At 39.3% G+C, this 23,507-nt stretch overlaps 1 protein-coding gene across 3 annotated transcripts in view; it reads right to left on the bottom strand.

Annotated features, from left to right (window-relative positions):
* PECAM1 (platelet and endothelial cell adhesion molecule 1) overlaps window positions 1-23,507 on the bottom strand; it is a 55,646-nt gene that overhangs the window by 18,169 nt on the left and 13,970 nt on the right. For all 3 annotated transcript variants that reach the window (XR_012677748.1, XM_075177977.1, XM_075177975.1), the window contains exons 3-8: window positions 14,984-15,277; window positions 13,762-14,061; window positions 12,706-12,969; window positions 7,943-8,221; window positions 6,176-6,463; window positions 3,326-3,613 (exon numbers count right to left, since the gene is read on the bottom strand). Coding sequence is in view for 2 of the 3 variants with exons in the window: in XM_075177977.1 (XP_075034078.1) it covers window positions 3,326-3,613; window positions 6,176-6,463; window positions 7,943-8,221; window positions 12,706-12,969; window positions 13,762-14,061; window positions 14,984-15,277 (1,713 nt within the window). In the remaining variant the exon portion in view is untranslated. The remainder of the gene's footprint in view (window positions 1-3,325; window positions 3,614-6,175; window positions 6,464-7,942; window positions 8,222-12,705; window positions 12,970-13,761; window positions 14,062-14,983; window positions 15,278-23,507) is intronic.

Genomic DNA, 23,507 nt, shown 5'->3' with positions numbered 1-23,507 from the left:
ATTATTATGTTTACTATTATTTATTTATAGAGCACCAATCACAATAATCATTCACATCAGTCCCTGCCCCATTGGAGCTTACAGTCTAAATATCATAACTTACTCAGACACACAAAAGGGTCCCTTTTGTCAGTAACCAATCAACTACAAGTATGGGTTTGGACTGTGAGAGGAAACTGGAGAACTCAGAAGAAAAACTTGGGGAGAACCTATGACCCTGGTGCTGTGAGACAGCAGTACTAACCACAATGCTTCCTTGTTACTCTAATTCACAAATTATTTGCAAATCATTACAGATTAATCCAAAGTTCGCCAAGTAGTTTAAGTCACTGGAGAATTGGGTCTGCCACAGTGCATGAGCTGAAAAGAAACCAGGCATCAGTCACATGTATATAAATTCAGAAAAATAGGCTAATAGTTCTTCCACCAACAATTTCCCCTTCTATTTGTCAGACGCCGTCCCCGCTGATTCCCTGTCAGTCTGGGAACGGACTTCTGATCCTCTGTGGCGGCATCGACTTCCGCCTCCTGGGTTTGATGTCGGGCGCATGCGCTATGTCTTCGTCCCGTTGCTAGGCAACGGGACGCTTCTGCTGCCGATCAGCGCCGCCTCCAGGGCGCTCCTATCAGCGGCTTTCCCCCATTATTTAAACCTGGCTCTGGCGCCATTAGGGTGCCAGAGTAACAGGTTATCTGCCTGTGTTCCTGGTTTGTGCCTTAGTGCTCCTGTGTGCTTCATCCGTTCCTGCTCTTCGTTGTGACCCGGCTTGGCGACTATTCTGTTATCTACGTGACCCATATTGTACTGTGACCTCGGCTTGGCGACTACTCTGCTATCTACGTGACCCATATTGTACTGTGACCTCGGCTTGGCGACTACTCTGCTATCTACGTGACCCATATTGTACTGTGACCTCGGCTTGGCGACTACTCTGCTATCTACGTGACCCATATTGTACTGTGACCTCGGCTTGGCGACTACTCTGCTATCTACGTGACCCATATTGTACTGTGACCTCGGTTTGGCGACTACTCTTTGGATTTCCCTTGGCACCGTATTATCCCGTTTGGAGTGACCCGGACGTCTGACTCTTCTACACTACACCGGCAACTGGCTAGCAGGACCGCGACCTGCGTACCCTGTGCAGTGAAGTCCAAACCTCCTTGCGGGGGTCCCTGGTGAATTACCAGGGGTACGTTAGACTCCGCACCTACTAGTTCAGTAGCGCTAATTCCGGTTAGTGTTCTGCTCCTTTGTACTCTCCAGAAGGCCATCGGCCTGACACTATTGTTCTAGGGCAGGCCTGTCCAACCTGCGGCCCTCCAGGTGTTGTGAAACTACAAACCCCAGCATGCTTTGCCAGTAGACAACCTGTTGATAGTTGGAAGGGCATGCTGGGACTTGTAGTTTCACAACATCTGGATGGCCGCAGGTTGGACAGGCCTGTTCTAGGGGGAAATGTCTGTGGGTGAAAACTGTGACCCGTGTCATGAGATGTGCTATGGTTTCTGAGTCTGATGATTCCACCCCTTCATCTCATAACTGGTCAAAAATAGAAAATGTGCTCAGACATCTATAAAAAGTAATCAAGAATGGATGGATAATCCCTATTTTCCCCCCACTTTCCAATGCAATATTCTCCAGAAAAATAAGTACAGATGGAAAAAACGTTGGTGTGGGGCCAGTCCACACCCGTCAGTCCATCTTGCCATCTCTGACGTGAAAGTGACAGCTAGGAAGGGGCCAGTAGGTTGTCGTAACTAATCAGCCAATAAAGGTTTTTTCCCCTAAGATAAGCGTATTCTTTTATTTGAAAAAATATAATGGCTGCAAGAACATAATTGCTATTCCAATTCAGTAGAACATTAAGTATATATATTATCAGTAGACCATGAGTTACAAAATATGCTCTGAACATTATTCTATTAAATATTTGATATGGGGTATTCATTGCACTTAGAAGTAGTAACACCTGATAGAACTTTTTCTGTTTTAAAAAAAATACATCTCAAGCAAAACTATAAACTTCATAAAAGAGTAATGTATAAATTTAAACCTTACAAATCATATTCTAAACTTAATAAAATTGTAATACGTAGTATTTTCCTCCTAAAGAAAACGTACCCTCCAAAAAACTATTTTGCCACAATTCACAAACTTTGAGTCAGAAATTAGCCAAATATTAGCAAACAGAATTTCGGATGCTGCATACTCCTCTGCATATATGAACTCAGCTATTTATTAACATTATGCTATTTTTGTGACAAGGGCAACATGTTCATTAATAGCATCAGACCGAAATTCTCACACCATTATGTCTTACAGAGCCTGTGTGGACCTTAAAGTAACCATCTCTTTTATATTACTTGTGATCTCAATCCCTTCAGCCCAGATACAAACAACCATTGACTTGTGTGGGTCTGTGTCACGAACTCCCAGCCTGTCTCAGATAGAGCAATCTGATACAGCTGGCCGTGACTGAAGTCATCTTAGTCACTTACCAATGCAGACACCTTTTCTGCCACAACAAAGGATTTACTATGGAGTCCTTACGTTCACCAAAACCACTTATTAATATTACACACTTAAATCACATACACATGTAGCATGAGCCTCACTTGTAAGTTCACAAAGAATCATAGAGTATGTTAGATTAAATGTATTTAATCCGAAAAATGTTTTCAAGGCTTAAGTACAAAAAAGTTAATTACAAGACATACAAAATAAAAAGTAAGCTGCGCACCAAGTTTCAGAAATAAAATAGGAATTAAAACCAGAGTCACTAACTTACTAGTTTAAGACTTGGCATGAGAGGAGTACACTTTGAGAAAGATGGCATATCCTAACCTGGACAGGTCTTCCAGAGAATGCACACCATTATCAGGTCCGGTAATGGATTTTAACTTCTCACACTGCTCTCATCCCCACCTTCGGAATTTAGCTCTCTCAGGGCAGATTGATTCCCGGAATGACACAGGTCTTTCAAAGTGAGTTATCTACCCCTGAGATATTTGTCTGGCATCTCAGAGGGCAGGATTTCGTCCCTCTGCTCTGCTTGACTTGCCAGACTATTTACACAACTCTGGAGGGTCTCAGAGATGTTATCTATCTATCTTGGTTACTTTCAAAAGACTCTTGACACTTGCATAGGTCACTGGTGTCAGTCAGCAAAGCACACTTTACATTACAAGGTTACATAAAATATACACATAGTCATACATGAATATTCAGGGGAAAAGTAACAAAGAGTGATTAGATGCAATACGTAATCGCCACAGTCTGCTAAAAAAGAAATATACTGTTATATCGGTATTAATATCTGACCTTTCACTTCCATAAATGTGCTCTTGATGCTCTTGTTTGCTCTGTTGGAAGCTACACAGAAATAGGCCCCATCCCCTGTTTTGCTAAATGATGGCACTTCAAAGGATGTGTGGGGTTGGTCATTTTTCGTCACATTGTGCAAAAGAATCTCGCTTCCTTTCTTGACATAAAACTGGAAATTGATTGGCAAAGTTCCATTCTTTACATTGCATATCAAGGTTAGCTCTGCCCCTTCTTCCACTTCACCGTTTGTTGGGATGATTGTGAGGTTCACATCCTCAACAGGAACTACAGGAAATATAAAATGGGCAAAAGCAAATCAGTCACGGCAACTAAATGTCTCCACTGAAATCTTCAAACCATGCAAGCATATGACCAATAAGCATTTGCAAATCTCACTTTGACACTGTTAATCATATCCTAATTGGCTTTATTCTTATCTCAAGACAGGTTTATCATTACGCTATCCTGGTTGCTATCACATATTGACCTACTGCTTCTTATTTACAGCCTCTATCTGACAAAACCTATAAAGATTTTCCATTACATTTTGATATGGAAGTTAAGTCTTTAGCAAGTTTATTTTCAATGGACTTATAAAATAAAGTCTAGGGGGTATATTTACTAAACTGCGGGTTTGAAAAAGTGGAGATGTTGCCTAAAGCAACCAATCAGAGTCTAGCTATCATTTATTTAGTACATTCTACAAAATGGCAGCTAGAATCTAATTGGTTGCTATATTTAAGCAATAAAATGAATATATTTGGCATGTATGTCAGATGTATGTAATTGCTCAACTTCACTGTCACATGTAGTTGGATACATTTGAGGTACAAAAAGCAGATGTAAAACGAGTAATTACGGGTGTCAGGAATTCTGTGAACAAGCTAGGGGGTATGATATTTTAACTAACTAACTACTGTCATAGACTGGTGTTGGTTGTGGCTATTTTGGGGGCCTCGTTCCCCAGTAATTTCCGCAACCAGCCCAGGTAATAAGTGCTATGGCTCATTTTGGGGTGTGGGGGGCTTCATCAGCATGGATCTTGCACCAGAGGTCAGAACGCCTCCTGACTGGTGTATCTGTGGGTGCTTCCACCTCTGATTGTGCCACAATTACGTTAACACACCCTTACTTTACTTTCCCTACATTTGTCTGACCCCTTCCCACCCCTGTCCTGCCACCCTAAGGGGTATATTCAATTCTTTAGTTTCCCCACGGCGTTAAAACTATTACCCTTATTACGGAAATAGTAAGCTGGATTTTAGCTCGCAGCTCCCTGAGCAGCGAGCTGAAATCCAGCGAGAAAACTACCGTAATAACGGTATTTACGCTCACTATTACCGTAATAACGGTAATATGCCCCTAAGAATAGTAAGTACAAGACGTAGCCGAGTCTGCATACGGATGCATTTTTTTTTAAGAGCTTTATTTATAATATCCATCACACAATATACATGATTGAAGTAAGAACCTTGAAGACCAAAGTAAGTGATGACGTACAAGTGAAACGGGCCAAATCAAGTCATAGAGTGAACCAATACCGCTATGAGATGTGCAAGAGTGTGACCTTTTTATAGTTTAAAAGGAAGGGGAGGGGGAAAAAAAGGGAGGGGTGGCGGGGGATAACTGAGACCTAGGATGGGACTCCCAGCGCCCATTGGTCTATATGAGAGGTGACTGAAATCTATATAAGCCAATGTTCAGATCAATCTACAATCTATATCCGTGAATGAGCGTGGGAAGAATTGGAAACAGAGGGGAAGCGCATGCATTTTTTTGTGTCAATGCAGAGTACAAAAATGCACATTATATGCCAAAAAAAGTAGGTATGAGACTCTTGGAATGCATGTAAAAATAGACAAGACAGCTAACTAGACAATTGTAGAAGGGAGTAACAACTAGTAGATGCAGCTCCATTACATTTCTGCATGCCTATAAAGATTTAAAAATAAGTAAATCCTTATTTGTACTGCAATCACAATTAGCAGGTAGACTTGCTTGCATTGCAGCAGGATGTATTTGGTTGAAAAGTGTGTCCTAGGGTAGGATGTGAATGTAACGCTCACATTGGCCATTGGCTGCCGCTAAGTTCCCCGGTCAATCAGAAAAAATGTTTGTGATGCGGCCAGGGGTTTCGTTGCCCTTTAAATCAATACAAGCAGGGTTACTCGACGTTGCGTGGGTCCGATTTATAATGTGTAGCAGTTTTTATATATTAGCAAATTATTTGTTATATAGAGAAACAATGCTATTTAAAAAATACGATTTGTTGCTTTGTCGCATTGTCATTTTGTTGTGTTGTCGCAAGGTTTCCTTCCTGCAGTCAAACAATTGTTTACAACCCAAAAATTATATTTTCAATATTGTTGTCGCTATGTGGTCTAATAGCTTACTTTTCGATACTAAGTAACCATGTAAGAATTGGCAGCTTTACCTAGAGAGCTGTGGAAGATATTTGCCAACAAACAAACAAACAAAGAATTACATTTCTTTTTTTATGCATATAGAAAGATTACGAGTTCCCAAACTGAATAAACTGGATTAGGTTAAACATGTACTAGATTGGGATCGAAAGATTAACTAACGGTTATCCATCAACCACAAATGTTGGTCTAAAAAAAATAAAGAGATCCTAAATTTGTCCTTAACTTAAAAACATTTAAAGATTATTGAAGGTTTAAAATACAAGTCTTCCCGATCCTAGTTCTAGCTCTTCTGGAATTTATGATGACTACATCCATAAACTAGATTGAGTTATTGTCTCTCAATATCTCTGTCTGCCCTTTTTCTACCATGTTGTATGCCTTACTATCACCCAAAGTACATAGGCCATATATAAAGACTTACTGATAACTGTGATATTCACAATGTTGCTGGATTCATTTGACTTTTCATTTCTGTTGAAAGCCTGACATTGGTACTGTCCTGAATCATTAGGCTTAGTCACATTCACTAGAAACCTAGCTTCCATTTTTTCCAAAAACTTTGTCTGAAGATGCTTTTTCCCCCGGTACAGGGAGTATGTTATAGGAGGTGTCCCAGACTGGGACCTGCAGCTCAGTTCCAAGGTATCTCCCGGTACCACCATTCTGTTGTCTTTGATAATTTGTTTGAGATGGAGCTTGGTGACCGGAGCTGGGGGAAAACAAACAATGAGGAGTTGATAGAAAAATCACACAGAAAAGAAGAATATCAAATATTTTTTAATTGGTCTTCAGTAAATAATATCAAAAGATGCAGATGTTTTTCTAATACACAATCCCCCTCCTACTGCATTCTTCATATTACTAGCATCACAGCCACACTTAAATAGTATGAGAGGTGTTACTCCCGATACCTTCTAAAATATAAGACCGCTTGCACTGTTTAAAGTCATTCAAGAAAAATAATTGAACAAATTCCATTTACAAATTTAGCTCCATTACCTCCTATTAGTATACCTCTACTGTGTACTGTGGCGGTTTGAGACCTGGGGCTAGATTTACTAAGCTGCGGGTTTGCAAAAGTGGGGATGTTGCCTATAGCAACCAATCAGATTCTAGCTATCATTTTGTAGAAGGTACTAAATAAATGAAAGCTAGAATCTGATTGGTTGCTATAGGCAACATCCCCACTTTTTTAAACCCGCAGCTTAGTAAATCTAGCCCCTGCTCTCATTTATTGACAAGTGCAGGCTACATATTGTTAAGGGCAATGTATATATGATCCTCAACTACTAGATCAGCTTCTTGAGATGTTCACCTACAGCAGTTTACTGAGGAACTTGATATGTTCCACGGTAATCAATTGACCTATATATATATATATATATATATATATATATATACATATATATATATTGTGACAAAGGGAGGTGTTTGCTACAGGCTTCTAAGAGTGGAGTTAGATATTTAGCTGGAAATCTGCAGAGAAAGGCTGCTAACAGAGCTACACATTTGTACAGTAGTGTACCTAGTTAAAGAGATATAGTTAAAGAGATATAGGTGGAGGACATATGTGTGACAAAATAATAGTAAAGAGTCTGGTATAACACAGCTATTCTGATATAACACAGCTAGCAGCCAGCAGACAGAGTGTGTTTGCAATCAAACAGAGCACCTGCAAATAACTCCATTTTAAAGGCAAGGTGGGAGTGTCATCTGCCCATCAAGTTAGGGCTGTGGGAGCAGTGTAAACTCTTTAAATCTGTCTTTTTCTTTTAAGCAAATTGACCAATGCCAGACAGTGGCCTGTGTCTAGGAAACTTAGGGAGCTGGTGTCTGTTACTTTAGCGTTGGGATCACAAGAAAAGTGTGTATATATATATATATATATATATATATATATATATATATATAGATATATATATATATATATATAGATATATGTATACTATGTGGAGGACACTGGAGTGAAACCATTAATATATGTGGATAACATACATACTCCTTTATAGGACTTTAGTTGCATTCAAATATTTAAAATATCATTGGGAAAATGCTTTAAAATGTGCATACAATGTTATATTTTAGATTTGGTTTCATGGTTCTTTAATAATATTATACGACTATTAATAATACAATGTTCCTTATCTACTTAATCTGGTATATTTGTTGGACAAGCCTCAGTACTCACCATACACCTGGATCTGCACTGAATCACTAGTCTTAGTGATGTTGGATATTGTGAGCTCACACAAGTAGACCCCACTTTCCTTTGCTGTGAGATTAAACTTTTCTCCTTTTTTTACAAGTCTTTTGACTCCTTTGTTTACGATGAAATAATACTCTAATTTGTTTGAAACTTCTGGGGGTAAGTCAGAAACAGAACATTCCAAAGATAATTTGTCGCCTTCATTGATGAACGGGTTCTTACTGTAGTTCTGCATCGTTAGACGTGGTCTTGGAAACAGTTCTGTAAATAATATGGGATTAGGGTTTTCATCAATATCCAAAGAATATGAAAGGTAAAAGTCAAAATGTATTATTCAAGCAGTATGTTATCATTACAATACAATATGTTTTTAGCATGTGTTCAATTGTATTTTAAGTGTTATCGATGCCTCTCCCCACCTGTATGGAAAGATCAATAGGATAATAATAATAATAATAATAATAATAATCACGTAACAGGGCAGGTACTGCACAGATGACTGAATTAAGTAGGCAGTAGTAGGAGTACGATATGCAACCCTGGACCTTCAAAGCATTTGAAGGAGCTTTCTGGTTTGGAGAAGGGCCACTGAAGGAATGCATGCTTGTTCATATCTTAATGACCCCCCCAAACTAAATTTTCATTTTTAGGTGAAATGTTTCTCTAATTCTCACTAATTTTAATTTAAAATCTCCTTAAATCAGCCATACTCCTCTCTGCTGTTTATTAACATTTATGTCAACAACCATTCTCAGTGTCCGAGAATCTGACACATCTGAATACTTGCCAATCTGCTGCTTGAGTGCTATGGCTAGTTAATTGTGGGAAGTGCAGAATTAATAGTATAGACTGTTGTATATTTTTTATGAATTTAAAATAACCACAAATAGATTGATACTGTCAGGCAGTTTGGACACTTTTAACCAAGTTACCCAGAGAATTCTCTATGTGTGGGCCCAAAATGGTAGCATACTCAGCCAAAACTATACTTATTTAGCCCCCACAGGGGTCTTGTCAGTGATTGAAGTGGAAATTTAGAACTGGTGGTATGGAAAATGTAAGTGAATGTGAATATTTGGTCATTTGACAATCAAAGTAGTAGGAGATGTGGCGGTAAGGCATACCAACATAACCCCCCCCCCCTTCTCCCATTTCGACCACTCAGCCTGAAGGTCAAGTATATATGTGGTCAAATTGGAGATAGATCATGCTCAGGCTGAACATCAGGATCTATCAGTGTGTGTGTGCGTGTGCAAATTTAAAGTCCTTCTTCAGTCTTCTCGCACATGATTTCAGTATAAACAACAGTAGGACACAGCTGGAAGATGGGGTTCAAGTCGGTCTAGTTTCTGACCAAGGAGATTTTTTTTAAAGAATTGCTGAAACAGTGCATATGTGATAGAGGCTGTGATTAATTCAGTGGCAGATTATAATAAAGATGTTTGGAGCAGTAGTCCGGGACCCATAGCCGATGCCCTTCCCTTTCAAAATTAGTGATTAAGTATGAGGCATATGAGTTAAGCATATGGAGTTTAATGTATTCTCCACTGAACTTAGGGAAATGTTATGGTGTTTATTGTAAAAATAATGAAGTATGATGTTTACTTTATACTTTATTTTTTTCAACAAAAACTTTAAATCAAATGTGGTTCGGATAGCATACTTTACATCCTCTCTCTCTCAATTTGAATACCTGATTTTGCATGTAAGATGTATGAACTTTCTAATTTCTAAAATGCTCAACTCCAAATGCAGATAGAATTTTGAATTCATAAGCAGACATTGAAGGAATCAACTATGGAACTCAAGGTGTCATTGTAAACTCAATACATATTGCCTTCTAATTAAAACATAAAAATACAGCCAGTGGCATATTAAGCCACATGGCAAATTTTATGCTTTAATCATAAAGGAGTAAATGGACTTTTAATTGGTTCTCTCAGTGTCTGCTTTTGTGGGTGCTGACTGGATTTCTGCCTATCCGTGTCAAAACAGAGATCAGTATGTACACAAAGGAAGGAAGCACAATCCCTTTAAAGAATGATGAGTGTCTTGGTAGGTGATCAGGTATGAAACAATATATCATATGGGGTCCCGTTGCTTGAACACTGCCCAGTACCAGTTTTTAATCAACCACTTCTTTATGTGGCAATTGCTGATTCCATACCTGAGAACGATTTTAATTACACTGTCTGTTATTCCCAATTATTGTAGAGTTTGAAGAAGAAACCAACTCTTTGCAATGCAAAAGGTTAAGTCGTATATCCACAGGAATGTGTAATCTGTATAATGGTGTTCTTTCACTTGTCTAAACTAGTATTAGGCCTAGAATATAAGGTGCCTAATATAAACAAACTGCTAGTAACATTCACAAAATACATATTTAGTAACCTTTCAGAGCCGAATATGCAATTGCTGTACATAGGAAAAAAGTATTCTTACTTCTTGTCAGTAGAACTGTCCATGCTTGCATCCATTTGGATGGTTAGTTTGGTAATTTAGACCATACAGGCCCCAAATGACTGTGTCTGGGAGAGCAAAACTATACTAGTCTTATAGAACTCAAGCAGATGTTACTTTTAACTGGTGGGAAATCTGGTTATATAATGACCTGCTAGTGGGTACAGTTGTTGTCCAACTTCACTTACTGGTCTCCATATGATCTAGATAGATTGGCTGTGCCTTCCCAATGTGTCCCTGGAACTGTCACCCTGTCTAGCATTCTACTAAGCCTAATAAATTAATGTTGGACCATTTGTAATAAGTTTGTAAATGCAACAGAAAAATGCATTTCAGTTGGCTAGGAGAAAGAAGAGTTTTTGAAACTTATAGTGAATCAGTTCCTTTTTTTACATGAAGTTTTTTTTGGCTTTTTATTTCATCATCATCATTTATTTATATAGCACCACTAATTCCGTAGCGCTGTACAGAGAACTCATTCACTTCTTTCCCATTGGATACAGTCTAAATTCCCTAACATACACACAGACAGAGAGAGAGAGAGAGACTAGGGTCAATTTGATAGCAGCCAATTAACTTACTAGTATGTTTTTGGAGTGTGGGAGGAAACCGGAGCACCCGGAGGAAACCCACGCAAACACGGGGGAACATAGATAAGGCCATGGTCGGGAATTGAACTCATCACCCCAGTGCTGTGAGGCAGAAGAGCTAACCACTAAGCCACCATGCTGCACCTATATTATTAATATTTAAATGATTATTATAGTTTCTGAATAACTGAGGTGTGTAGTATCTTGAAACTTGCCAAAATCTCCTTTGCAAAGTTCTTATTGACTATGTACAGGAAATTAATTATAGCGACTTTCCAAGTTAGTACAATTCCCTCTCAATTGTTCCAGACCTCAATTCTCCACTTGGAAGTCCAGAAGAAGAAATACGCCTTCAAGTGTCACAAGTGTTACCCATGTCCCTAGTAGTTTGAATTTCCCATATACTGAAGAACTCTAGAGTGCTAGGCAGAGGGTATTATGAGGTTATTATTTGTGTCCCAATCTAACATAGTAACATAGTAACATAGTTGAGGAGGTTGAAAAAAGACACCAGTCCATCAAGTTCAACCTATTTTGGATCTCCTGCGATCCTGCACTTATATTTGAAATTGATCCAGAGTAAGCAACCGCCAATCTGTTTCAATTGTGAAAATCCCCCCAGACCCAATATTGCAGTCCTATTTTTACCCTATATGCACTACTATCCTTCATTTTAATTAACGGTCGTATCCTTGGATACACTTTTCCGCTAAAAATTTGTCTAACCCTTTCCTAAACATATCTATTGAATCTGCCATCACAACCTTCCCTGGCAATGAATTCCATATCTTGACTGCCCTCACTCTAAAGAACCCCTTCCTTTGCTGGTTGTAAAACTTCCTCTCCTCTAACCTTAGGGGGTGACCGCGTGTCCTGTGTATAGTCCTTGGGGTAAAAAGTTCCCATGAAAGCTCTCTGTATTGACCCTTAATGTATTTGTACATAGTAATCATATCTCCTTAGATGCCTCTGTTCTAAAGTAAACATGCCTAAACTAGCTAACATTTCCTCATAACTTAATGACTCCATATCCTTTATCATTTTTGTCGCCCTTCTCTGAACCCTTTCTAGTTCCAAATTATCTTTTGTATAGAGTGGTGCCCAGAACTGTACTGCATATTCAAGGTGAGGTCTTACCAATGACTTATACAGTGGCAAAATTACACTGTCTTCCCTTGTATCTATGCCCCTTTTTCTGCATGCCAATACTTTATTTGCCCTTATAGCTGCTGCTTGACATTGAGCACTATTGCTAAGTCTACTGTCTACGAGCACTCCCAAATCCTTTTCCATTATAGATTCTCCTAAATGAATTACATTTAATTTATAGATTGCGTTCTTGTTTTTGATCCCTAAATGCATAACTTACATTTATCTATGTTAAACCTCATATTCCATTTGGCCGCCCAATCCTCCAATTTATTTAAGTCCCTCTGTAGAGAAGCTACATCTTGCTCTACTATAATGGGAGGGTAGTACTGAATGAATTGTTTGTCCTAAAGTGGACAACCCCGTTATCACCTTTAATTTCTCTTTTAGTGCTTTCCCACATTTAGGTGTCATTCCTAATAGTTGGTCTCCAATCTTGGTGGGTCCTGACACTTTTATATGGTTATTAAAATCCTGGATGCCGATGTTCAGCAAAATAAAAAAATAAAGGTAGTTTTCAAAAAGGAAGAATAATCTCTGACATACCTGCCACTTTTATAATGACACTGCTGGATTTGGAAACTCTTTGTCCCTCAGCTTTACATGTGTAGTTACCCATGTCTTTCACAGTAGCAAACTGGAAATAGGATAAAGTCTCAGTTGTGGAGCTATTAACAATGTGACTGTCCTTCTGCAGCGTGATGGTCACCTCCTCTGGAAGCCTCTGAATAGAGCATTTCACCGACATGTTAATTCCTTCTGTGAAGTTGAGGGATGGCAAGACTTCGATTTTTGGTGTGGTGAATGGAGCTGTAGAACAAAGCAATATCAGGTACAAAATCAAGCATAACAAACAAACAAAAAACATCAGGAGACATTGTACAGTACATAGATGTGGACACCTAGATATGTCTATCGAGCCCATAAGTGTGCTCACTTCAAAATATTTGTTGATGATGGTCAGGAGTCTGCACACCTATCGGAACAGACTGATAGAGATATATATGTAACACATAGGTATGGACAGATAGACATATATAAGGAATCTGTGAAAATGGTCAGATGAATATAGTCTATGAAGCCATACAACTGGGAAGATAAAAATTTATAGCAAATCTGTACATACGGGCAAATGGACATAGACTGTGAACACATATGAATATGCAGCTACAAAGGTTTGGTGAATTGAAATCTGTGATCATATACAGATCTATAGTCATAAACACTTGTGTGGGCAAGTATTAATATTTTGTGAACCTATATAGTATGAAATATGGATATATGGTGGCCCCATACAACATACAAACTCCACACAGATAAGGCCATGGTCGGGAATTGAACTCATGACCCCAGTGCTGTGAGGCAGAAGTGCTAACCACTAAACCACCGTATTGCACCAAGATGCATAGTGACCCCATATGATTGATAATATATTAAACCCATTTGGGTGGACAGATGTACCGAGATCCCATAGGTGCAAGCAGATTGCAGAAACTTTCCTATGGCTATGACTGGTCTCTGACCTAAACTTATACACTTATGCGTTTACTGTACCATACATTTAGGGAAGTATGAGGGCAGGGAAGAATGACCCATACCTACCCAAGGCAGTCACGGTCTTGGATTTACTACGCTCTGATGTTTCCTCGTCTATGACAACCAGTTTCACATCACACTTAAATTTCAAAATATTCTCCCCTTCCTTTAATTCAAATTTGGCTTCAGCAAAGTTGAACTTTGATATCTTGGTCTTCGTTTCTTTAATTTCTATCTCATCTTGCATGAACTTGTGGAAACTGAATTTCATGGGTGGCTCCTCTTCTAGAGCTTCACATTTGACGATTACTTCATCTCCTTCTCTTGCCTCTGTCTTGGAAACATAGATTGACGGTGGAGATAGCTCTAAGAGAGTACAACAAAATAATTTAGAACAAGTTGTAGACTACTCATAGTTATATGACCCTAAAACAAATAAACATGTTTTAATTATAATTTTAGGCATGTTTCATTAAAGGTATAAATTGGTGGCGCCCAAAGGGTACACACCTCGACCTTCATTCACTTGATGGTTGAACTTTGTTGCATATAGAGGCATATGTGGGGAGTGCTCCTTTACATGTTATCCTAATTCTATTTTTTCAATTTTATATTTATTTGTTTTTTAAAGAGAAGAGGTCCTGACGAGTCACAAGAATCTCTGACGGGTTTCTATAATTGTCAGCTCTAACACGTTCAATGTTATCTATGGCAAAGTATTAACTACAAAACGATGCACCATACAACACCAGTATTATACTGTTCACATGAAGGATACATTCACATTGTTTCAGAGTTAGCTCTTTAATTAAGTGGATTCATTTGAGAGAACTTTATAAAATTTTGTTGGCGAATTATCTGCAAACAATATGACATTGTATTATAAAGTGCTTGCGTTGCCTACAGACTACAATATTCAGTCAATCAATTCAGTAGTACAGTGGATTCCAAACTTTTTCGGTTCAAGGCACCCTTAGGGCCTCCATAATTTTTTTAAAGGCACCCCTAAGCCAAAACAATTACCAAGTAGTCCCCCACCTTGCTTACCACTGGCCCTGGCCAAGGCACCCTTGTGAGATCGCCGAGGCACCCCAAGGAGCCTAGGCACACAGTTTGGGAACCACTGCAGTAGGAACAAGTGACCTTACTGAGGCATGAGGCAAAACCTGCCTCGTTGCTCAGTGATGGTATTAGTACTTAGCAATAGACTGCAAATTGGTTCAGCCAACTAAATAACTGGCGACACCAGCACATGGATCTAGAGCGTCATCCTCCAATATATACTTACTGGTGACCTTGACTTCTAATTCCTTGCTCTTTTTTTCTCTGCCTTTCACGGACACCTGACACTTGTAGAGGCCAGTATTGGACACCCTGGCCTTTTGGATAGTGTATATCTCCTGCTGTCTGGTGGTGGTGACGTTGTGAATCAGAATGTCATCTTTATAAAAGGAGATTGTACTTTCCAACTCGAAGTTTGTGCTCCTGGCAAAATCCACAAGGCATTTCAACTCCAACTTCTGTCCATTTGTCAGTTTGGTGGATGGGATGGCAGACAGCTCTATACTGTTGATTGTGAAGTCTTGATAAAAAAAAAAGAATAAGAAAGTCAAATTGGACACTGAGTATACCATCAAAATTACATTATTGTGAATGACACAAGTCCCACCCAAACCATGGAACCCTCATTGTTTAACCTAAACTCTAACAAAATCTTACTTCAAAATAAAAGCTAAGTAAAAATCAGTATTATTCAGAAACAGAACAACTGTACAAGCTATATAGAAAAATGTACCTGGTAAAAAATGCATTTACAGCCCAGAGGGGGATTAAGTATTATGTACAATGGGCCTGTACCTAGAGGTGACAGAGGCTGACAGGCTCTGGACCAAAGGAATGGGAAAACACACTGATGAGAATGAAAAGCGGACAGCAACACAGTATTCTGTGGCAGGATTGGTGAAGCTATTTAATGTTCCGTTTGAAAGAGATGTGACTACTGGATGTGATGTGATAAAGAGCAGGCTACAGTGCATATCTCCCAACATTTCAGGTAAAACATTTGGGACAAATTATGGCTAAGTTTCTGGTTCGTCCAGCCACACTCCCAATCCACAAACCCAACCCACAATTCAAGCATGACGTATTGTAATAGGGGCTCCTAACATGTACTCTATCTTTCCTCCTACCATGCCACACATCCCTCTTCATCTACTATGCCATGTACTCTATCTTTCCGCCAGAGTAATGTCTGTATTAGGAACTAAATTGTCCCAATAGAAGGACTAAAGTCACAGTAAATACACAGACCCAACTGTACAAGTCCAACAAGTACCTCCGTTGTTCAACCCAGGGATCTTGTAAAGCAGATCCCAGATCCATGTATAAAAGCTCATAAACAGGCGAGTGACCATCTCACCTCCCCAGTTAGGAATGTCCACGTGGAATTTGGACATACGAGTTTATGACAACACAGCAGTGTGTGTTCTGATTACTTACACGTGTTTGTAGTGCAGTAGCATGCACTTTTTCAGAAATTACGTGAATGATCATCCCCAACCCCAAGCAGAGAGGGGGTGATTAATTTGTAATTTGCAAGTTTTTGTGCCACAAACAGAAAGGCAGAGGATTTTGTCTGGCCTCTCCGATTGTATTTAAATGGCAATTGGAGTGGTTGGGCCGCATGCTGTGCCTGCTTCTTAGCCGTCAGGCACAAACATGCAGTGAGCAGCTGCCCAATTACTTTGTACAACATCCCAGCAGCACACTGACTGATGTATCTCCACACTTTGAATGGTGAATGACTGGAACTATCCACCAATTAGGTGCCCCATTAGAGGTTGCGTGGTAGGAGAACTTTGCTAACACTCCCCCAAAGCAAAGTCTAGATTCACCCCTTAATCTAGTTTCTGCTTTCCTCCTCTAAGTAGTCTCAATTCATCATCATCATCAATATTTATTCATATAGCGCCAGCAGATTCCGTAGTGCTTTACATTTGGGAACAAACAGTAATAAAACAATACTGAGTAATACATACATATATACAGAGAGGTAAGAGGACCCTGCTCGCAAGCTTACAATCTATGGGACAATGGTTGGATACACAAGGGTAAGTGCTACATCATATTGAATATTTGTCCTGCTAGAATGCAAAGGTTACAAAGTATTTAGTGGGCTGTATGCTCAGTCACACAACTATGTTGGTCAGAGGGTTGTTGATTTGTGTTAGCTGTGTAGAGGGTGGTAATAGGATAACCTAGGGAGATTAAGAAGGTGGTTGAGGAATATTATAAGCTTGTGTGAAGAGGTGGGTTTTCAGAGAACGCTTGGAGGTTTGAAGACTGGAGGAAAGTCTTACTGTGCGAGGTAGTGAATTCCACAAAGTGGGTGCAGCCCCTAAAAAGTCCTGTAACCGGGAATGGGAGGACGTGATGAGAGTGGAAGAGAGAAGCAAATCTTGTGCAGAACGGAGGTGTCGAGTTGGGAGATATTTTGAGACAAGTGAGGAGATGTATGTCGGTGCAATTTTGTTGATGGCCTTGTATATTAGTAGAAGAATTTTACATTGAATTCTTTGAAAAAAGAGGCAACCAATGTAGAGTCTGACAGAGTGAGTCAGCAGACAAAAAACGATTTGCAAGGAAAATTGGTACAATTCGTTAGAGATGACTTTATCAAACAAGTATAGAATGTCAGGTTCCATCAGGTTTTTAAACCCTCCTCATCAGAGGGAATATCCAATTATATAAAAGGATATTTAACTAGTTCTCATCCGTGAAACCACAGTTTTTCAATCACGTTCACGAACCCAGATGTAAAAATAATCAGTAATAAAAATTATATTTAATATATAGATTATGCTAAATAAAAGACCAAATATAATTAAGCCAGTCCTTTGCTAAATAATTATTTATGTAAAAAAATAATGTGATCATTGTGCATTATAGTATACATGTATTACTGAATTAAAGGACACTGTAGACATAAACATATAACAAATATGTAATCATAGTTAATTTAAGAGTAGCTGTATAAAATGTTACATATAACCTACACTTATGGATTAATCAAATAAATCATCTAAAATAAACTAAACTAGCCTTCTACTAATTCTCCTTCTCTTTCCTGAGCTCAGATACAAGCCTCCACTTCCCTCTTCTCTGTTTGGTTTTACTTGTTACTCCCTTTTTTCCACATGAGAAAAAATTATGTTTTCCCGGAAATGATAACCACTTATTCGGACATCACTTAACTGAAGAATAAGAACGTCCTGTTCTTTTATGCACATAGTTATTTCACAATAAGACTGTTAATGACGCACTGTATTTTACAATCTTTGTTATATGTGCACAGTTATACTTTCATAAAACTAATAAAGACATTATAAACAAAAATGTTGCATATAATACAATCTCACACAACACTCAAGGACATCCATTAGTGTATCTAACAGCTGACATCCCTTTAATTTACATATGGACACTCTAAGAATTGAGCTCTGAATGTCTCTAGTACATTGCCATTATTAAGATTTTGGCTAGCTCTACATTACAGCTGCCTTGACGTGACTCCTCAGACTCCACTCTACTAGATGTGCTGCCTCCATCTCTAATTACACGTTCAGCACTGTATTGTCGGTATTGCTCTCTTTGGAGAGGGCAGGGGACTCCAGAAATATGGCGCTGTTCTGGGTATGGAGTGGGAACCGCAGGGCCCCCTTGTCTCACTGCACACCTTGCATCCCTTATAAATACACCACTGGTAGACACAGGTGAAAGAGACACACACTAAGCATGTCATTCACATTAAATTTTTCAACTTTTAGAATTAATTGTGCAGATTTATAAATTTACAAGTTAACCCGTGCATAATATTCATGCATTCTAGTCAAATCAAGCTACTTAAGGTGTTAAAAAGGTTCTTGTCATGCATTTGGGCCATAGCCCAGGCCTCCTCAGGGGAAGAGCGTTACTTCCTGACGTAAGCGCCCTTTTTTAACGTGGTTTTGTCCACCTGTCACCACCTCATCATTCTTCTCCATCACCTCATCCTTCATTTTCATCGCCACATCTATCCAGATGTCTATCCAGACACAGGGATCTCTCTAAGCGGTCCTGAGTATCACACTCCTCTCACTCTGTCACCCCCGGCAACCACCAACCACTCCCAACTGTCACTTCTCCTTCAAGAAATATATATATATTTTTTTAAAATCTTTATAAACACTTTTAACAATTAACAAATTAAAAACATCTTAGTATACCAAATTTCAGCCCTTTCTGATTTTTTTTTCCCCACACACACTAAGAATTTAGTAGGTCAGTGTATAACTCCGCCCAACAGGTGGCGCTGCAGCTTGGTTTTATTTTTTCCACACACACACACACACAGACAGACTAACACACGCCACTAGACATTTATATTATAGATAGTGCAGAAATCCCATATTCAAACTATAATGCAGTAAAATGGAGCAGTCAAAATTTTAAATGAATCAAATACAAATTGTGACACAGGCACCTTCTGGTGATGCACACACAAACAACTTCTTGTTTATTAAACAATACTTTTATTGTTCCATCACAATAAAACAACATACATTTCCGTCAGGATGACACCAGGCAACACTTACTAGAGATAATCCTCCTGTCTAGACACTGGCCACTGTCTGACATTGGTCGCACTGCACATATGAACAATACAGATTTATCGACACAAATCCCCTCCCTTTGATCTAATTACCTCATTAGCCCACCTGTGTGTGTTCAGCCTAGGAGTTTTACTGTGCAAGGACTTAACCCTGTATGCAGCCTTACCCTATAGACTTTCAGCAAAATAGCTAATTCCTTTCTTAGGGGCCTGTAGCAAACCATTACTTTTGTCACATATCCCTCCCCCTAGCGTCACCAAGGAGGTTTGCATGGACCTGGTGAAGAGTACAAGTTTCCGTGACAATGCACCTGCATTTTTGTGCAGAATCCCCGGTCTATTTTTCATTCTATTCGACTGAGGTTTTACCAAACCTTGTCCAATGATTTGTCTTAAATTGTTGGTCTCTTCCATTACCACCTTAAGTGTCCTCACAACCTCGCCTACAAGCATATAAATGGGGATTTTTTCCTCTTGCCACTAGGAAACACTGTTCTGAAACAGTTTGTTCTCTCTCTCTCGTTCTCTCTCTCTCTCTCCATAGCCCCTTATTTTTGCAAAAGGACGCTTATGACCCCCCTTTTTAGTTATGGCTGTTCTGTGACAGTGAGTTAAGATTTCTGGCCTTCAGAACAAGTCCTACAATACCTTTTATGGCTAAGTAGACTCCAGGCCAGTAGAACCTGTTTAAAGCTTGTTTTATCGTTCTACCTTCCCCTAAGTGTCCACCACCCACCTGAGTGTGTGCAGCTTCAATCACTAGGGTTACATGAACCCGTGGAACTACCAATTGCTCTACCTTCCTCCCCTTCATAGTAACCACTCAAAACAACACATTATTTTTGACCTCAAATGATGGTATACAGCATGCCGAGTTGACAGGTCTCGCAATATCTCCAACATTACTAGGCAATGTAAAGACATGCTGTAAAGTTTCATCATTTTTGTTCATGTGCAAAGTTTGGCACATGATAATCAGACCACTCTATACCCTCATCAACAGGCTGGGAGGCCTCATCCACAATTTCACCAGCCAACGCTGCATTTGACTGTCCAGGCTTTCGTGAACTGTGGAAGACTTGCTATGACCCCCAGGATAGCATTCCGGGTTGGCAGTTCCCAGACTTCAAGGTCAAGATACTATGATTTGTTGGGCAGGTCCTTTAAGACTGGGCTTTCAACCGTTGATTCATTTGCCAACATGTCTGGACTTGCTCACAGAGGACCTCTTTATGCAGTGGGAAATCTCACCCTAGAAAAAACAGAAACCGCAGCTTAGGCGCTATGTCAGCCACTATCTTCATGGTTTGATTAAATCTAATGGCCAAAAGAGTCCTTTGTAAATGCTTGATCCGTGTGTGCAGTGCACTTTAGCTCTGGGCAACTGCGAGCCCTTGGCTTACAGCTGAACCTGTGTTCTCTTTGAGGAATTGGACTTTGGGATTACACAATTGGACTCTCTCATCCTTGGTGTCTACTAAGATCCTCAGAGAGGATGCCAAGGCTACAGCACCCTGGCCATAATTATCAGAAAGTGTGTTTTCTTCATGGAGCAATTGATCAAGCTTTTCATACTTTAAAGCCAGATAAAACCTCTCTAACTTGCACTCCTCAAGTTCCTTTACAGACCTCTTTCTGAAACATGACAGGCTTTTGTTTTAAAACAGAAATTTCTTGTTCATTTCTGCTGCTGTCTCTTTAAGAACTTTCACCTCTTTCTCTCTTTCAGCATAACACTTTTGCAACAAATTTTTTAAGGATTCAAAATCCACAATTTCCTGCTCTCTCTGCTGCAGTCTCTCTGCAATTTCTTTAGGAGCCTCCACTGCTTTTCCTCTTTATAACACTTGCAACGCATGCAACTCATTTCTCAAAAAATCAGAAACAGCTTCTTGGGCTTTGGTGTTTTCATAATGCTGTTGCTTTAAATTTCACACATCTTTTACAAGACAGCAGTTTTCTTCTCTGAAAGTTCTCCCCAAGCAATCATACTCTTCCCTAGCCACATAATCTGACCCAGGTAACACCAGGTTTGTGCAGGGAGCAGCTTCATCTCCACTCTGCAAACTTCTGTGCAGGCTTTGCTGAATAGCTAATTCCTCTCTTAGAGGCCTGTGACAAACCACTCCCTTTGTTACAATACTTGCCTGTGAAACGCAGAGGTGCGTTGTCTATTATGAAAATACCCTTCTATATAGATGATATATAATATGGAATAGTATAAAAAGAGTATATCTAAAAGTACAAAAGTATGGTATAGTTAATTGACTACTGTAGTGTAATGAGAGTGTAATGAGAGTGACATGTTAAATAAAAAGTACCAAAAAAGAGAAAAAAGGAAAAAAAGGACTTATTTGGATAAATGTGGCTCTGATATGGTGTTTGAGCTATCTTGCCTTTCAGAACTAATAAATTATAATTACAACTATATTTATCTGTGGTTAGCTAATGGGTGTAAGAGACCACTGGTGATTTCCTGTCTCTGGCTATTACGTGCTTGGGCTCACCGGAACTTAATTCATATCATAACAGGTTGCTCCTCAGGAGCAGTTCTTCAGTTCCACATCTTTTTTTTTTCACTTTCCCATATGAATTACCTTCTTCCTTATTGGATTATATCAGACCAAGAAAGAATATAGAGTTTAGGCATTTTTTTGGAGGCATTAATCACTTATTAATTATGGGGGCAATAATTATTTATTGATTAAGGTGGCAATATTCATTTATTATATCATAAAGGGGCACTAATATGTATTATATTTTATAAAGAGAGTACTACTATTTATTTTATTTCATAAAAGGGCACTGCTACTTATTGTATTTCATAAAGGGGAAAATACTAAATACTTCATCATCATCATCATCATTGATAAACAGGGTACTTCTTTTTATTTTATTTCATACAAGGGGTAATATTATTTATTTTGTTATTATTTTATTTATTTTTATGGAGGCAACACTTGTAGCACAATGTATGCATTGGCACCCATGTTCTACAAGCACCAGCAATAACAGACATAAGCTGTCAGTGCAATCTGGCACTTTTAGTGCCTCAAGAGGTTCCACGATATTTTTACAGTATTTCTCTAGTACCCAACAGCCAGGGATACTAGGAGATGCCCAGTGATACTCAACATTGGATCGGAACTCTCCAGGTGCGTGGGGCTTGGCATTTTTTCGGGTCCCCTGCTAGAGCAACGGTCCCAATGTTTAGTAGGCTGGCTCTTACTGGTGTAAAACCAGATTTCCCACATGCCATTTAGTCTAAACAGCATGTTCTTTAGGGGTTTGCAAGCTGTGATACATCAGATATGGTTTGAGTTTTCAGCCTCCAAACCAAAGGGTAGTAAATCCTGTGGTTTTATTAAATATTAAAGATTTTGTGCATAATATGCTTCCTTCTTGTTTCTTTAGCCTAGTCATCTTGTTGTCCACAAGTTGTGAATATAGTACTGTGCAGTATATTATGCATAAGTTCAAATTAAATTTAAGGTGTACCCTCCATGGTTCCTCTCCCATCAGATCCCAGTGGTTGCCAGGATATAATTGCACGGTCCAGCCCCAGTGTCTACCAGGACATCCTAGGGCTGCGTGTTTCTTGAGGATCTGGTTACCACCTGGATCAAATCTATAAAAGACATCAGTAATTTCATAGTCATCATGGGCCATCCTGTATTACAGCATGCCTCAAATGAACCATCTGAGCCTCTGCACCATCTAGTCTTCTACATCATCTAGGCCTCTGTATCATCTAGTCTTTTACACCATCTAGGCCTCTGCACCATTTAGACCTCTGCACCATCTTGCCCCCCTCTCTTTCTAGGCCTTTGCACCAATAGTCATAAACACCATCTATTACCTTTGATATTCTAGGCAAGACTCCAACCTCTCCTTGTAAACCTCCTGAAACCACAATACTCTTCAACCCCATAATTACAGCAACTCATCCAGAATCTACTCTTCAATTACTGATTATCTTCTACCAGCTGTAAAGTTCCTTAGTTCTCCACTACTATATACCTCTACTCTTCATGTGTCTCCACACTCGTCCATACCTCAAACTAAGCTTTCCAACTTGATCCTACTGTCTCTCCTTCCCCCTACCCCCTCTAGAATGTAAGCTACTCTCCACCTCATGTCTCATGTCAGTCCTATATCTGTC

Source organism: Mixophyes fleayi, chromosome 6 (genome assembly GCF_038048845.1).
Source record: "Mixophyes fleayi isolate aMixFle1 chromosome 6, aMixFle1.hap1, whole genome shotgun sequence".
NCBI classification, from domain to species: domain Eukaryota; kingdom Metazoa; phylum Chordata; class Amphibia; order Anura; family Limnodynastidae; genus Mixophyes; species Mixophyes fleayi.
This window is presented reverse-complemented; position numbering and strand designations above follow the sequence as displayed.